Source organism: Ptychodera flava (assembly GCF_041260155.1).
Source record: "Ptychodera flava strain L36383 chromosome 3 unlocalized genomic scaffold, AS_Pfla_20210202 Scaffold_27__1_contigs__length_13241970_pilon, whole genome shotgun sequence".
NCBI lineage: Eukaryota > Metazoa > Hemichordata > Enteropneusta > Ptychoderidae > Ptychodera > Ptychodera flava.
Genome location: NW_027248281.1, coordinates 8,101,006 through 8,118,618, shown reverse-complemented (window position 1 = coordinate 8,118,618; position 17,613 = coordinate 8,101,006). Strand labels below are relative to the sequence as shown.

At 36.1% G+C, this 17,613-nt stretch overlaps 1 protein-coding gene across 6 annotated transcripts in view; it reads left to right on the top strand.

The window, feature by feature from the left end:
• LOC139126551 (dixin-like) overlaps positions 1-15,639 on the top strand; it is an 82,971-nt gene extending 67,332 nt beyond the window's left edge. For all 6 annotated transcript variants that reach the window (XM_070692618.1, XM_070692620.1, XM_070692623.1 and 3 more), the window contains exons 4-19: positions 6-255; positions 1,644-1,724; positions 2,131-2,336; positions 2,839-2,969; positions 3,991-4,080; positions 4,483-4,587; positions 4,939-5,043; positions 5,334-5,480; positions 6,146-6,250; positions 7,082-7,192; positions 9,233-9,334; positions 9,640-9,699; positions 10,107-10,185; positions 10,725-10,836; positions 11,392-11,500; positions 12,419-15,639. In XM_070692618.1, the coding sequence (XP_070548719.1) occupies positions 6-255; positions 1,644-1,724; positions 2,131-2,336; positions 2,839-2,969; positions 3,991-4,080; positions 4,483-4,587; positions 4,939-5,043; positions 5,334-5,480; positions 6,146-6,250; positions 7,082-7,192; positions 9,233-9,334; positions 9,640-9,699; positions 10,107-10,185; positions 10,725-10,836; positions 11,392-11,500; positions 12,419-12,493 (1,868 nt within the window). In that variant the 3' untranslated portion in view covers positions 12,494-15,639. The remainder of the gene's footprint in view (positions 1-5; positions 256-1,643; positions 1,725-2,130; positions 2,337-2,838; positions 2,970-3,990; positions 4,081-4,482; positions 4,588-4,938; positions 5,044-5,333; positions 5,481-6,145; positions 6,251-7,081; positions 7,193-9,232; positions 9,335-9,639; positions 9,700-10,106; positions 10,186-10,724; positions 10,837-11,391; positions 11,501-12,418) is intronic.
• The last annotated feature ends 1,974 nt before the right edge of the window (positions 15,640-17,613 follow it).

Genomic DNA, 17,613 nt, shown 5'->3' with positions numbered 1-17,613 from the left:
TACAGATATCGTGGACGGCAACTTGAAAGCCGTCATGCGACTCATCCTGGCACTGGCCGCACACTACAAACCAAGCAGCGTTAAACAATCAGGCTATCAATCATCAGGGAAAGCCGTACAGAGGACGCCATCAGCAGCTGCCATGGCTGCCAATGTGGCCGCTGGACTACGGGACATACGCAATGAAATCGCCAATGCTGGACAAACGCCAAGGAGGTTTAGAGAGCATCATCACCACAGATCATCAGAACACAGGTCAGTGATTCAAAGTTCTGAAGCCATGCACAATACATCATTTTCGTTAATTCACCGAGGTTTTACCAGTTGCCACATATGATAGTGGTTCTGTACTCTAAAACCACTGTTCAATGTGTGCAATGCATAGGGGTTTTAATATTTGCCTCATTTGATACATCTTTCACTGCAGAACTGACAAGTTTCAGTTTTTATTTTTCGCTTCATCTTCTCTTGGACTGTCTTCCACTCAGGCTGGAAATATATCAAGTAGATTGGTAAATTCTTATATTCTTATATGCGTAATTTTCAGGGTTGAATTCTCCTTTAGATAAATTTTACAGATGAATTAGTAAAAGTGTGTTGGACATTTTTAAAGCAAATTGAGATATTGTAGATGCTGCTTGCCAGTATAAGTATTGACAATCAGGGTTGTACCGGTACTTTTACAAGAGTTCATAAACCTGAAAATGTTTCAAATATTGTAATTAAAAGGACAGCAGGTCACAGTGTAACACTAACTGTGGAAAGAATGAATGAATGTATTCAATTTATATGAAATCAAAAATGAATAAAAAAGTGAATGTAAATAAATGTAAAACGTCTGCAAAAATATACTGGAACAATACAACATCTGTGTCTACTGTTTCTAACTACTGATTGGTTGAAACTAGTTGCTGTCTCTCCTGTCGTTGCATCAGTGTACTTAATCCTAGGGTTAAAATTCAAATGACCATCAAAGCTCTGTGTATCAGGACAACAACTGATATGCCTTTATCCAAACATCAAGACAATTTTGATATTTTCTGAGGAGAATTACACCTTTGACCTCAATTGTTGGCACTAAAGCATCATGGAATAGCCTTGATAAAATCTTACCACACTGGTTGTTGTTGCACACCGGCAACTGAAATAAAGGATTCCTAGAAACTCTTTATAAAGTTGAATGAATGGTTGCTGCAGAAAAATGATGAATTAGCATTTGATTCGTGATCATCAACCTTTTGGGTATTTCTCCTAATCACAGAGATTAATCAGTACCAGTATTAACATCTTTGATCTCTGTTCAAATTTATCAAAGCCATTGATGGATTGTTGTTGTAACACAGGATTTACAATGGGTTCAGCAGTGTCATAAAATCTTATTTCTGCAAGGTTGAACTTTGAAAGTCTTCAAAGGTACCCTAGCAATTATGTGTTGTGGATTCTTGTAGCTTTTGTTTGTGAGCGAGTAACGTAGCGCTAGATAGATAGTTCCTAAACATTGAAAACATGTTTGATCAGAAGTACATGTAATGGTGATACATACAAACAATATTTGTGCACTTTGTTGACAGTCTTCACAAAACCTTCATTTCTAAACAGTCTTTCTCAACTAATTATTTATTTGCCATCCAATGTTTCTCCAGGTATAGCAATCATTCACCTCACGGCAGTCCACAGCCAGGAACACCAGTCATTTCAACACCAGTACGACCACCGAGGGCCAAGTAAGTATTACAGTGTGTCTCTGTGTATGTGTGTGTGTCCTGTGCCAGGTATGTGTCACTGTGTGTATGCATGTTAATACCAGTATATCTGTAAATGTTTTGTATAATTGTGTACGGGAGATGTGTTACAGAAAACTGTATTTAACATTTTCACAAGTCCATCATCAAACTGAGTGTAATGATTTGCTCAACAATTTAACAAGCACACCATGATGTATATTATCTGCGCTGTTATTAATTGCCGTATGCCTGATTTTATCACCAGAAAGTTGATCTCTCCAAACATAAGACTTAAATTAATCAAACAATAGTCAAAAGATAGCAGATGACGCAGTAAAATTTTCATTCTGCGTACACATATTTAATTCCTTTCTGATAAATGTTCATTACAATGTTATCCTTACAGAGACAGATTTGCCGTCACTGATGTGGACAGTCCAAGTCCTGGAAGCAGTCCCAGCATCAGTGCCCATCACAGTCCATCATCAAGTTTCAAGGGTACACCGCCCTCTAGCGGCAGACCACTGGATAGGAGGCGGGTTCCTCAATCTCTGCCATTTCAATCAAGCCAGACCGGTAGTGTGTCAGGGAAAGCTTCAGATTCAGATCAAGGTGAGAATTTCTGTGATTCCAACATGATTTGTTTGAGTAATATTTCTGTTCCTGTTTAACCTTTCTGTTTGAGGGCCAGAAGTCTTGATCAAAGGGTACTTCATTGCTTGATACTTGGAAAACTGAGAAAACATCTCCTAGTAGGGGAGTTGTTATTCTTTTGCTGTGACTGACAGCTTTTTGAAAATCTTTTGACCTGTGAAAGTGCAGTAATGACCTGTGACCTTTGAAACTCTGAGCACATTTCAGGAAAGTCTGAGTAAAAATTCACAGGGTTATTCACTTTTAGCATTGATAGTTTTATGTGCATATCTACATTTTCATTTGATATGTTTAGAGTGAAAGTTATTGTTATAGCAGTACCTGTGTGCAAATTCTGAGGTGTTAGTTCAGATCAGTGTATTAATATGAATGAGCATAAATCATAAACAAAATTTTTACCGCCAGTGTCATGTATCCAAAACATTGTTATAATTGTGTTTTAATAATTGCCATTTTTCAGGAAGTGTATGTGATGATAAAAGTTCCCAGTGTTCGTCATCTTCATTTTGGAATGATTTACAAGAAGAACAGAGTGATCTTGCCAAAGAATTAGAAGAAACTAAAAAAATGGTTATCACATTACAAGATTTGGTGAGTAAAACCAGTCTAGTCATCCCACAGTGTAACTGATCCTAGCCAGGCAGCTATACAAACACTGTATGCCTTGACTTCCAGGGCTGGATAGGTCAGTGATCTTTGACTGGAAGAGTTGGTGAAGGAGTAATGTGATATTTCAAGATATTTTGACATATGTCATACAATGCGTCTTAATATCATGTGTAGTGTAGCTACTGTCAATCGTACCAATATGAGATGTACCGGTAGATCTGATGAGGTTTCATTTTTCTCTTTGTACTTCCTGTTCTTCTATGGAACAAGCAAGAGGGAAAACCAAACCATGCTATCTATACATCTGATTTTAACTGGCCTTTTACTCTAACATTTGATGCTTTTTTCACTGTTTTGTGCTTTGAGTTGGCTTCACTTTCTTGTTATACTTCCCTGAACATATTGAGATATACAGTGTTGAGCTTGTCAACTCAGCCTGTACATGTATGCATTAACTGCATGTTCTGGCCTAATATTTAAACACTGCCTTTTACATGAATAGATACTGTGTGAACAACATACTTTGTCGAGTACAACAAGACCTTCCAATTGACTTACAAATTTAAGATAGTGAAAAACGCTTATCTAAAGTTTTGTGCAAGAGATGTGTTATATTTTCTGTATTTTCTGTGAAAGTTGACAATTAGTATGTACAACTATGCTATTTTCAACAGCCTTCTTTGAGAAACAAAAAAACAATTGTATAATGGAGCAAAATGAACCACAAATCTGTATCCCTGTGGCAAGTAAAGACAAAGACAGGAAACGTTGTTGAAAGTTTATATAATCTTAGCAGGAAGTCAGAAGCTGTTTTTGAAAAGTTAAAATTTATTCATGAAATGAAGTGAGGATCTGTTTATGCCTTGTAGGTTAGAGCACACCAAATAGACATCTTAGGGAGGAAATATTAGTGCTGTATGTGCAGTGCTAATGCTTACAGTGTCTGATCTCAATGATTATAGGTTTTGTTTCATAAGGTAATGTACTGAATGTTGTGTTACAGTTACTGAATGGTCAGATACCTGATGGAGGTGCTTCAGATGCTGAAGAGGATCAGCTTTTGTTTGAAGGCGCTAATCCTAAGGAACAAGTGGTAAGGATATCTGTCACAGCAAAAATTACCTTTGGTCAATGTCAGTATGTGATGTGAAAGTGTCATTTTAGTACAGCGCCACTTACTGTATTATTTTTTGACTTACCACAGTATGTTACTGTAAGGCTTGAGTTGTGTCAGAAGGCATTCCAGTACTTTTGTTGAAACAGAAACTCAAAATGAAATGTGCTAATGCTAAAATGCTAATAGGAAAGACTAGAATTCTATTTTTTTTTACTTTTTATAAGCATTTATATTTTGGTAAACCTTTCACCTACATGGTTTAACCCCAAACCACTGTTATCAATTTTGACCATGGATCTGTTTACAGGGAATTGGGGTGAACAGATGAACTTTCTTTTTTGTCACTGAGATAGACCTGTTGTGTTATCTTCATTTCAGGTTGTATTGCAGTCAAGGTTAGACCAATGTCAGGCTGAATGCAATGATGTCAAGACAGAACTGTCAAAACACAAACAAGAAAGTAGAAACTTACAGGGTGTCAAGGTAACTCAATTTATGCCAAATTAAGTGAAGTATGCTTTAATTTATCAGAAAAAGTTTACCTCCAAAAGTTGATCTCCAAAAGTTGAATAACAAAAATATGTAAGTTGATGATATTCACTTGCAGATGGATATAGACGTAGATTGTTATTTGAAAACCAAAATATGTTTCCATAGAAATCATTCTTTGTGCTTATCTTTGTTGAAGTCTTAGAATTAAAAAAATTAATCTCTCTCTCTCTCTCTCTCTCTCTCTCTCTCTCTCTCTCTGTCTCTGTCTGTCTGTCTCTCTGTCTGTCTCTCTCTCTCTCTCTCTCTCTCTCTCTCTCTCTCTCTCTCTCTCTCAATTCACAGCAAGGTTTACAATCAAGGCTAACAGAACAGGACAACTCCTTATTGCAACTTAAGGCTGAATTACTTAGAATTGGTTTTACGCAACAGAACTTAGAGGCAGAAAATGTGAGTATAGCAAGTTTAGTAGTTCTGCAGATTTCCAATGTCTTGGCTGTGCTTTCAAAAGCAGAGTACAGTGCTTGCTGAATTCTAAATAATGATACATTTTGTACTTTTAATGGTTTTTATCTGTGATGGCCGCTGCACGTGTTACTAGCCATTGGACTTTATGTATACTTACAAAAAGTTTACTAGGACAGAATACAATGTTGATGGTATGCATCTTAATGAAATGAAATGGCAAATGTTCTCAAAGCAAGCATGCAAATTGTGAAAGTTGTGGTTTTTCATTGCAGGCTGAACTCAAAAGAAAGTTAGAAGAAAAAAGTCGGTCAATATCTGACATGACAAGACAAATCCAGCAAAAGGATAAGTTACTTACACAGCAGCAGCTACAGATTGAAGAAGTTACCAGACAACTACAAGACTTAAACCTTTTAAAAGTAAGTCAATCAATCATTGTGTGAGGGCAAGAACAGCGAGGCAACGGAAAAACAAAAGAAACAGCAAAATACATCAGTAGAGGTCGCTAAACAATAAGCACCCTTGTCAGGAAAGCGAGTAATATTTGATCTGATTCAACTCACAATATACATTCTATCACCTAGTTGAAGACATCAGCAGTCAAAACCACTCAGCTTAAACCATTAAAATAGAGTGTTTCAACAACTGAGCTAAGTTGTTACACTTTTTCATTGAACCTAAACTTAATCAAACCAATGAATTCATTGCTAAAATAGGCTTAAGATAGCCTCTGGACAATTTTGACTACCAGCATAACTATCCACCCAGCGTACGAATTAAGTAATTGTTTATTGGATTCAAACTCACAACATATGACACCTATCACAAAGAAAAGCGAGTTTGCAGGTAGATTGGGAGTGACACTCTTAAAGCATTATAAGACTTAGAAAAGTATAATGATATTGTGACATTGTACTGTGGAAATAAATAATTTAACAGATCTATATTACAAGAAATGCACTCCAGAACAATAATTCATGATTGCTGATGTGCATTGCCATTGCTTATCAGTTTGCAAGATCTGTTTAACAAATTTTCAAATCATGAATTGAAGCTTATCTACTGTTGATTTTTCCACCATCAGATTGAACTCCAAAATGAAGTCCAACTTAGAGACGACACTACAAGCAACTTAGAATCACAAGTAAAAGATTTGAGCAATAGATTAGGAAACGTAGGACTCTCAGAGGTAAGACATGCCAAACTATTTTCAGTGCAGAGCTGTTGCATGCAAAATTTCAGATACAGTGCAGTTATCATATTTTGCTGATAAATCCACACACTCTTTGAAGCATGATTGTAATGAAGACCATTTAGAAATTTATTCAGCAAATGAACTATGTAACAATTTTGTGACACAACATAGAATATGTCATATGTATTCTGTTAAAGCCGCACTTTTCAATCCCAGGTTCTCGCATTAGTGGAGTTCTCCTCCCAGTCAAAGACTTGGCCAGTACGATGTTTGATTTCTATAACATTGATTACACAAACTGATCTCAACCTTTTGTCACATTTTGCTAATCCTGCAAACAGAGTTCATGCAAGCTTTTGATTGACAGTCTGTTCAAATCGCCAACGGTCATTGATTCCCCACCACAAACGCTCGAATTTCCTAAAAAATTGTCTTCCAGTCATGTTAAACTTTGAATATAACCACAGAGTTCGATTGGCAGCAACTTCACGCTCACCGCTTAGCAGTCTGTCTGTGTTTTTGCGGCCGGGGAAAACTAAAAAGTGACATTTTCTGAAGTGTGTGCCCTCGTGTTGCCTGTTTGGTGTCCACTTACACAATGAACGCCGCCATACCTTGGCGTCCTTTTAAAGGGAGGCTCCGCCTTTAAGATATGTTATTTGTGGTACAGGTATTTTCTTTGAGCAAAAAAATTTGACATTTGCAGCAAGTATTGTGGCCACATAGTAATGGACCTAACCAGATGTAAACTGTATTTACATTCCCTGTACTTGTACAAAAGTTGACTCAGTATCTTATTGTGCTGTTGTCACTGTCCATTTTCAGTCAAATTTAGCTGGCAGGGTGGCCATGCAAGACAGAATGATGGCAAAGTTGGAGGGAAAAATTTTACAGAGTAATGAAATAACAACCAATCATTATCATCATCCTATTGAGGTAAGTATCCTAGCAACCGAATAGTTGTACTGTATGGTTGTTAATCATTTACTTATGTTTACCACATTATACCCATGTTAACTGGCCACAATGAATACGTTGGTTTTCCCAAGGGCCTGACGAGTCTGTAGGTCGATGGAAATACACTTTTTTTGACAACTCTCAGGCCCAAAGGAAAACAAAGATGTGCTTTTACTTATTGGCCAACCAGTTTTTCTTTTACATACCTCATCCAATTTTTTCAATGAAAAATTGAAAATTTCGTCTACTACCAGTCATTTATGAACAGATGACACCACCATCTTTTATGACTTCTACAAAGCGTGCATGCATAGAGAGTGTTTTCAAATTTACCAAGTCAAGCATACACTTTAAAAACGGAAGGACAGGCAACTAGCTATTTTCTTTCATGTAATCCTGGTTATAATCCGTGAAAATCTTGCACACTCATTAACATAAACAAACGTAACTGTTTATCTCTCGTATCGCAAGCTCAAGGAAATTCCCGTGATTTGAGAGACTTGTCAGACGCGAGACTATGTTAATCACTACAACATTGCGATCAGCGCATGCTCAAGCTTTCGCGTCTAATTTCAAAGTGTCGTGTTGTATAACTTGTAAACAACAATGGCCGATTGAGTCGGAGACGCGTGAATGTAGTCCTAGTTTTACAAATGTACGTATGACTTCCTCCCAAAAAATACTAGTTCAATCCACGAAATAAGACACGTAGAAACGTACATTACCACTGTCATGCATTATTATTACAACAGAGAAACATGAGACGGTAAGAAAAATTACTCAGAGGAAACGCACAAAATGTCGTGTTGTAAACAACAATGGCCGATTGAGCGGAGACGCGTGAATTTAGTCCTAGTTTTACAAATGTACGTATGACTTCTTCCTAAAAATACTTGTTCAATCCACGAAATAAGACACGTAGAAACGTACATTAGCACTGTCATGCATTATTAAGAGGGTAAAAAAATTACTTAGTTGAAACGCACAAAAAGATCGTCCATCAACAGCAATGGCCGATCGAGCTGGAGATGCCTGCACGTGAATTTGGTACAAATTTGGTGAATTTGGTACAAGTTTTACAATGTAAACATGATTTGCCCCGCAAAATACTAGTCAGTTGACGAAATACCTAACGTTGAAACGTTTACTATCATTGACATGCATTATCATTACAGCAGAGAAATATGACAGGGTAGGAAATTTTCAGTTGAAACAGGAAGTCGCTTCGTAAACAACAATGGCCGATCGGGCTGAAGATGCACGAGTTTTTAAAAATACTACAGTGCCGAAGTGCAAGAAGTACATAATGAAGTAAAAGAAAGTTTACAGCATTACACATGAATCAGAAATAAACGGAAGAGTTATCAGGGGTGTACAATGATTAGATTGCAAAATTAACTTTGCCGACTCGATCATGAATTGACGGGAATTACAAAAAACAACAACAATAAATATACCTAATAGTGACCTATCTGTCGAAAATGGTAGCAAAATTGTCTGTAAAAATCAATGGGTAATACAATCCTTGAAAACAACGTGAACTAGACCCCGGAACAGAACGCGACTTGACTCGACAGCACAGATATAGCGTCTTCTGTGTAGCTCCAGTGCTGCCAAGACGTCACTGTGTCATCACGTGACGTGTTTTGCGTTTACATAACTGCGCAGAGGATTATAACCCAGATCGTATGGGTAAACACGCAAGTTTCTTTGTCTTTTCCGGCAGTTGCCTGTCCTTCCGTTTTTAAGGTCTATGAGTCAAGGAATGTGAGAACTATTAACGAGATAATCATTTTCTCAACTGGTGTGACTTTGCATCTAAATGTATCAATACCCAAATAACACATACAATTTGACTATAAATTAACAAATCATGACAACGCTTGTGAACCTGATGTGTTAAAATATTATCCATGACATGTTTGTATCTCAGATTCCTTCATCAAGAATAGGATACAGGCATATTTACAAGATAAAGAGAATTGAGCGTGTAAAGAAATGTATGTTATCTTTTTCCAGATGAATGAAGAGTTACAGGTTATGAGAGACTCATTACGAAATCTACGTGCCAGTTTTAGCGGTCATGACCCTCAACACCATACACTAGATACATTAGAACAGGTAAGATTTATGCAAGACAAGGGCTCAACATCAGTTTTCTTTATACGGCTTCAAAAGTCTAGTATCAGAGTGTGAATTTGTTAAAATAGCAACAATGTCTTCATCTCTTTGTGAGTTTCTGTGTGAAGTTTGTCATTGTGTTGATATCATGGTTCTGCTAGCATGAGAGTGGAAAATAAGTGTAAAGTGTACCACGATGTGGGTGTACTGATATATGTACATGTGTTTATGGATTGATACAGTTTATTTATTTAAGAGTTTTTTGAAATTTGTAGCTTTTATATTGTATATTATTTACATTTCAGAGTATAGCAGCAATGGTAGATAGGGTAAGATCAACACAGTCACGGAGAAACAGTGATTCTGTAAGTACTCCTGCAAATTTTCACAGAGTTATTCATTCCGACTGGACCCCTCCTCAGTCAAGAGAACAAGATTGCAATAATCTATGTTTAGAATTTTACAATTGTGACTTGATTTGATCCACTTTGATCAAACTTTGCATATTTTGATCCAATATGGCACGACTTGCCTTGTATGAAAATTTCCATCCACTACAATTACTGTCACTAAACATTTGTCACAGTCTCTGAAAGGTTTTCTAGTGTAGATAGATAAACCTGTAGTAGTAGATAAACCTGTTACCCCTCATTTTGATGTACATTGGTCCATTCTCAATGTTCAAAATGTAGGTTTTGGTTAAACCATGGTGGTGAAAGGGTAAACGAGAATAATCCATTGTAATGTTTTCCCTCATTTTTGTTTTGTTCAGAGTTCAACAGAGAGTGTATCCAGACATGGTTATCTTCAAGACAGGGATCCTAGACGATCACCGATAACTTCATTCAGCAGTGAGTGGTCTTCATGTAAACATTAAACAAGAATTATGACTGTTCAACAGTCTGTAAATCTTGAAAGTTGCATTTTCGATCAAAAATGCTACTCAACATATATTTGCTCTTCGCTTATTAGTGATGTCTACATATTTTCCTCTACTTACCACACTGTCAGTATTTTAGCATTTAAAGTCACTAGGAACTGTCAAAATTCAAAATATTTCATAGTGGTGAAATCTGTGCAACATGTATAATATAAATCACATAGTTTTACCATGGTACCTCTAATTTGATAAGACCTAGTTTGTACACATTTTAATCCATTTCATTCTCACTTAGGTCTCTAGAAGATAATGCTGGAAAGTGGGAAATTTTATGATGAATGGAAAGAGTATAAGGAAAATTCTGTACCTTGTGGAAGAGTTGCTGGAAGGATTGTTTTACTATTACAACTATGAAGGATTTATTTTGTAGGCATCAAAACAATGTTATGGTATGATGAAGTCTTCCAAGGTAGTTTCTAACCATATCTCTGTTATTGCTTTGTATTACAGTGTCTGGTGGTGTGTCTCCATACACCAATGGTCCATCATCAACACCGTGTACCAAAGTGTTGTACTTCACAGAGAGAACGGTCACTCCGTTTATGTCTTCCATCCCAAAGAGGTCAGTTCAATATTTAATACTCACTGAATTCAATGGAAAGTGAACAGTTGGTGTGTTTGTGAATGGTTGGCTGCTGTCACCCTTGTCATTTCATACCCCTGTTAAACTTTAAGCTCCATTAGCTATATAGATATCAATGTATTTTCTGACATTATTGTTCAGCCTGCAAAATACAGTTTCTGTTCTACTACAAAATTCAAATGGAAATGCCAGTGTTCAATTTGCCTCTGTAAGTGCGATACACCTGAATTCTGGTCCACACTAGAGTTTGTTCGTCAACAACAATATCACACATCGTACATACTTTGTGTTGGCAAGGCTAACACCTTCAATTATAGTATACAATAGAGAGAGACAAATGAACACCAACTGGTGCTCAAGAACAAAAATACTGTGAATAGTAGAGAATGTTACAGCTATTGTCCCTTTACGAAGAATAAGTTACCTCTGTAATGAAAGGAAGCGTAATTTGTGGATATGGGTATTATCAGGCAAGCCACAACTTATACTTGGCTTCATTGAATCAGATATTATTTTTGTCTGTTCATTTTTCAGGCTTGGTGAAATCACTCTCAGAGATTTCAAGGAAATTTTCGATCGCCTTGGCAACTATAGATTTCATTTTAAAGCTTTAGATCCGGAGTTTGGGACAGTGAAGGAAGAGGTGAGTTTGAGGCCATCAGTCCATCACATTGATACAAGAACAGTGATACTGAAAAGATATAGGGCAGTGTGTTTGCTGTGCTTTTATAAGCTTAAATTGCCTTTGCAAGTCAATGAATATTAACTGTGCATGAAAAAAATGTCAAACTTAACCCTTGAACGCTACGGTTTGGCCCAAACCCAGCATTATCATTGGTGAGTGACCTGTTTATATAGATTTTGGGCAAACAGGTTCCCCTAACAGGAAAGTATGTGGAGGTTTTGCAGTATGTTGTAGTAGCTGTTACAGCATTCATTCATATTTCTAGTAGATAAAACCTGATTTTCTTTGTTCAATATACTGTATGATGGCTGAAGCTGTTCACCCACAATTCACTGTAAACAGATCCACACTCATCATTGATGATGTTGGTTTGACATTCATATCATGAATGGGTTTCAACAGTTGATTCAGACCAAAGCATGATGGGGAAAAGGTTAAAAGATTCATTTTGTTGACCTCTTTTTCATGCTAAAAGACTCTGAACAATATAAATCTTTTAAAATAATACAAGCTTAAAAAATAATGTCCAAAGACAGGCATTGAAATGGCTCTCTTACATATGATTTAATTATTTGATGATCATCATATTTTACTACAAACTTTGACGTTCTTTGAAAATAAAGCATTAATGCTAGCTCATTTAGTGTTTCTGACTCCAGAACTCAGTCAGTGACTGAGTCATGTCAGTAAGACATGTCCAGTTCATGTGTGGAACTTGAGTATAGTGCAACACTCTGTATGCCCATACAACTACTTACAATAAGAATTGTATTAAGTCCAGTATAAGTGCTTACATTGATCAACTCTGTTGTGATGACACAGTGTATCTTTGTTATGGCATTGATGATGTCAACTAACATGATGGTTGTGTTTCAGGTATCGAGTGATGATGATATAGTGCCAGGATGGGAAGGTAAGATAGTAGCCTGGATAGAAGAAGACAATGGTTAGATTGCCACGGATCATTACAATGGACAATGTGTCACTTCCAACCTGCCTACATCCCACCATTTCCAACCAGTCATGGAGACTGCGGTTTCTGACATGTCAGGTGACATTCTGTGTGAGGAGAGTGAATGACTGATAATCAGCTTGTCTTGGAAGAACATGCCTGGCTGTACTTAACAGTGTGTGTCATCAGAAATCAATGTGGAATTGCAACAATGTAGCAAACTGCTGAATAACCAGGACAACTGTTGTGCTACCCAATGGTTTTGATTTTCTCACTTATTAAAATGGCCAAGTTATTGGTCAGTGTAAGTTATAAATGGTGTTCAACACACATGCCACTGTGTGTGATGAATCTATCACAACAGGACCCATGTGAAATGTAGAGAAGTTCCTATTTGCTTGTAGCATGCTGCATTCAACAACCATGTGCAGTATGTAAAGTATGGTTACCAGATCTCACTCTGCTAAATTATGATAGGAGTCTCTCAGAGGACCTTGAACTTGCTTATTCCAGTATTTCAAGAGAGCTAGACGTAGAGCATGGCTTGTTCTGGAGTTTCTGTTTGGTAAAAGTGACTTTTAAATACAACTGGTGCTTATAAAACAAATTTCTGTGATTAGACTGTATGTTAAAAAATAAAAAAGAGAAAAAGTTTCAGATAAATGAGCTGTGTGATTTTACAATCAAACATTCCCCAGGGAATTCAATTGAGGTGTTAAATCATCACCAAATATGAACATTTTCATATGCTAGGACCATTATTGTCAACTGATCTAAGAACTGCAATAATTTCAAGGTACTTTTTTTTCAAGCTAGAATGAATCCACTTTTTTCAAGCTAGAATGAATCCACTTGTATAACTTTCTATTCATGACTTTGCCAAATTTCACTGATTGAACTGTTGATATCTCTCAAAGTTGAGTTGCTATGGTCACATTTCCTTTTGTTTTAATTCTTGAGGAAATTTCCTGATCTATGGTCTGTTTCAATCGCATCATTTCTTGCCTCCAATGATTTTTTTAATAATATCTTTGACTCTTATTACCAAATATCAATTACAAAGTTACAGAAAAGGGAAAGTGTTTTAGAGTTTCTACTTTTTGCATGTGTGTGTTCTGTTTTTTCTTACATTTTTGCACCGTCCATATTGAGATATATAAGTGTTAAACCCAGATGTTTTTGCTGGTGTACTCAAAGACAACCAAAGATTTTCTCTCTTTTGTTTTTTTTTCTCTGCTTTAGTATTATATTTAAACTTTAAAGAAATTTAAATATATGTATTTACTTTGGTATTGTAAATATCTATTGTTATGTAAATAGTGTTGAATGAGGTCAAAGGTCACAAGCAGCTGGTAGCAAAGTAACTGACCAATCATTATACATGAAGGGTAATATTAGTACAGGTAAACAATCAATGGGTTAGCATCACCTATGTCATCTCATCAACTTTTTGTCTACTAAATATGCAATCTGTTTCATTCTGTACTTTTCTTCAGACACATTGACATTTTGTCACCAAAGTCACTCTACCTGTATTTAGCCAGGTCAAGCTTTTCCTCAGTTTCTGTGCATGTAACTTTTTATTTCATTGAAGAAGTGATTCTGCATCATTTGCCATTATTAATGCACTCACAATGTCATAATAACTTGTTGCAGTTCGTACATTAAAATATTCAGAAAATTGGATTATGGATTGTAAGCTTTTGAAGTGCTATCAAACACCCATTTTATCGTCTTTATGTAGGCTATCAAGCCTGTTTTTTACCCCTTGTTGCGCTGCATTACCAGGAACATATAAGAATATCCATGGACTTTCAGCATTGATAAATAGGGATGTATTACTTGTAATACACTGTTGTATTGGGGTTATTAAACAGGTGGCGTAGCCCTCTTGACGATGTGAGAGAAGTTCATGTAAAGATTCATATATGCTAAAATTGTGTTCAAGTTGATGATAACATAAGGAACACAAAGAATCGCCAAATTCTGACCACTGTCCACTGAAAGTCATTTTATCATACGATGATATGAATATACTTACATGTATGACTTTTGCTTGTCCCCACTAAAAGGATTTTCCTCAGTAAAGAAATTTTATTTCAGCCAATGTAAGGTGCAGCTTCATCTGCGTGTATCACTTAAACTTCATCAAAAGTACATGACCATGGCTTGTTTTCTAATATTTTTTATTCCAAACACTGTACAGTAACAGACTCAACGAGCTATCTTACACAATGATATTGAACCTGTGTTTTGCTAGGAGAGCTATCTGACATAATTTAATACCTGTGTTTTTGTAAAGCTTACCCATTGCAGCAACTAGTTTTGTACTTTGTTAGCATAGCTTTCGCGAGTTCTTGAAATTATTACCCGTCAGTCATATACATACACTGAGCAAAATCCAAATTCAAAAAGCCAGCAAAGTATCCATACTTGTTGCTTTTCACAAATTATCGATACATAATGAACATTTTGCGTCAAAAAGACAAGTTCTTGGAAAATCTGAAGAACAATTTCATCAAAGAACCCAGGCCATATTGTAATTGATAGAAAATACCACATGATAACAGCTTGCATGAAGACGTGCAGAGAAAATAGTGCTAGTTTACTCAGGATTCTTATTGCCATAGAACTTCACAATAATTGCAGTGGCTGTATGAAGTGCCCAGTTTACTTTTAAGTCATATTTTTCCACTTCCAAACAAAAAGGCAAATCTTGAATCAGATAGTGGGTGTATGCTGGTCAGTGTATGAAGTTTTACCAATCAGTGAATGACATACCGCAGTACCTGGAATTTTACAATTTGCTACTAATCATGAGGACATAAGTGACTTTACAATGGTTGTCAGATGTGTATTCATTTGTTGGTGACAAATTAACCTCACGTCAAAAAATAAATAGCTCAAGAAGTACGTAAGATTTTGAATGCATGAAATGCGTTCTCTTTATCAATCATGAAAATTCTTTGATGTAAACCCAGAGACATCACTGACCTTGTTGGGCATCCACTAAATATTTATATGAGAAAAATTCAATTTATAGATAATATGTATTGAAACTCTGTATTGAATATTTTGAAGTAGACTTATTGGTTGTTGAATAACATTTTATAATAAAAAAAAGTTCTCTATAAAGCTACATGTACATACAGTGTGTTTGTCATGATTTTCATGTGATTGTGCTCTGAAAGAATCCATCATTAATCCAAGAATGATTGTTTTGCTCAAGATGCACCAACCATTGTAGTTTGAGTGTCTATGATATAATGAACTACATGCACAGACATGTGAAACACACTGCTACATAGTTTTCATTTTTCAAAAACAATGCGAGTCAGGTTGCATCCTCAGAAATACTTTTTTTTTTAGTTTTACGCATTTACCAAATTTGCAAGTCATTTGGTGCAATGATGTTCCAATGAGAGCAAAGATACATTACAGGTCCAAAGGTCATCCAAAAATTGTCCAAAGAATTTTGGTCAGGAACAAAACCCTAAGCTCCTGTAGTTCCCGAGATACATTGATTTTGCATAGTTAGATATGGAAAAATGTAAATTTAATTACTTGAAGGGACATAAGCTGTAACTTGTGGCAAGTGTTTCAGTATTCTACTTCTGTATATCAACTACTGTGTCTGACCCTAATCTGATTGTCATGCTGAAATTTCGAGTATTCTTTTTGTCAACACATCTTGTATGCGTGCAGTGATCATTGTTTATTGTTTACAAATGAATTCTAGTCCAGACTTTAATACAATTTTCAACAATAACAATGGAGATTATACTCATATAGGTTGTGTTGATATGCTAAATACTTGGCATTAAACTACAGTTTAGGGAGTCAATGCAGAAAGTGTAGGGAAACCACAAAACAAAAGTTCTTAAAACATTGCCAAAAGATACAGCTTATGGAGCTTTAAAAGTCTTCTCAAAAAACTGACAAGGTCGATGACCTTGAAATTTGGTATTCAGTGTCTTGGCCTATTGCCCCAAAAAGTTCCTAACAGTTTTTTGATTGGGCAAGTTTCATACACATCAGGAGGAATAAACAATTTGAATCCAAGATAGCAGCCAAATCATGTGACAAGTCAAATTTTCAAGGGTCAGGTGCCCTATCAGCCCAAGCCAGTTTGAAATGGGTGCATGCTCCAGTTTCTGAGATCTAGGTCAACAAAAAAGTTAAGGAAGAAGAGCTTGTTTTGGCAGAAAGCTGAACTCCCGTAACATGAATAGTGGCCCAAGCTCACCTAATTAAAGCTATACAAAGCATCAGGGGTCCTAAGCACTTGCCTTCCAGAGTGATAACTCTTATCCCTCTGGTGCCATTAGGGGCTTCATTCCTTCCAAAATAAAGGGTGTAGCACTCGTGGTTACTAATGTATTGGCAGATTTGTTATTTCAAGGTCAAAGGTCAACCACGTTACATGCTATTTCTGCAAAAAAGATTGCTCTCATACCTGTCCACCAAAAATTAGACCTCTAGGTCTGTTGGCTAGCCCTGAATTCAATATGTGCATAAATAACGAGTCACAGTATGTTGCACCATTAGGTGCTTGCCACCAAATATGAAGGCAATAGCACTTGTGGTCACAAGCGTAAAGTGGCGTCATCCGAGTAATCTTTCTAGCTGATGCTGAAAATGACACTACTCAGCGTTATATCCGAAGAATGCCGAAGTGCATGATGCTAGCAATGACAGATATATGATAACATTTGCTCACAACTTAAAAAAATAAGTCCACTCTTTCACAACTTTCTTTTGGATCATAAAACTGGTTCACAGATAATATTTTACTTCGATAGGTGAACCTATATAGTATATGTAGACCCTATAGAATTAAATACATATTTCTATAAATCAACATGCATATCATGTATACCGAATGTATAGAACAACCTATAGGTTTCTATTGATCAACCTATATATTTATCTATAGAACACAACTAAAGGTTCTATATATTAACAACAATAACCTATATAGTATTCTATAGGTTTGATAGATAATAAATAGATTAATTTATGGAATTAACCTATCGGTTATTCAATATGTTCCATAGGTTCATTTATAGCAACCTATACATTTAGTTCTATGTGTTGATTTATGGAAAGCAACAAAATA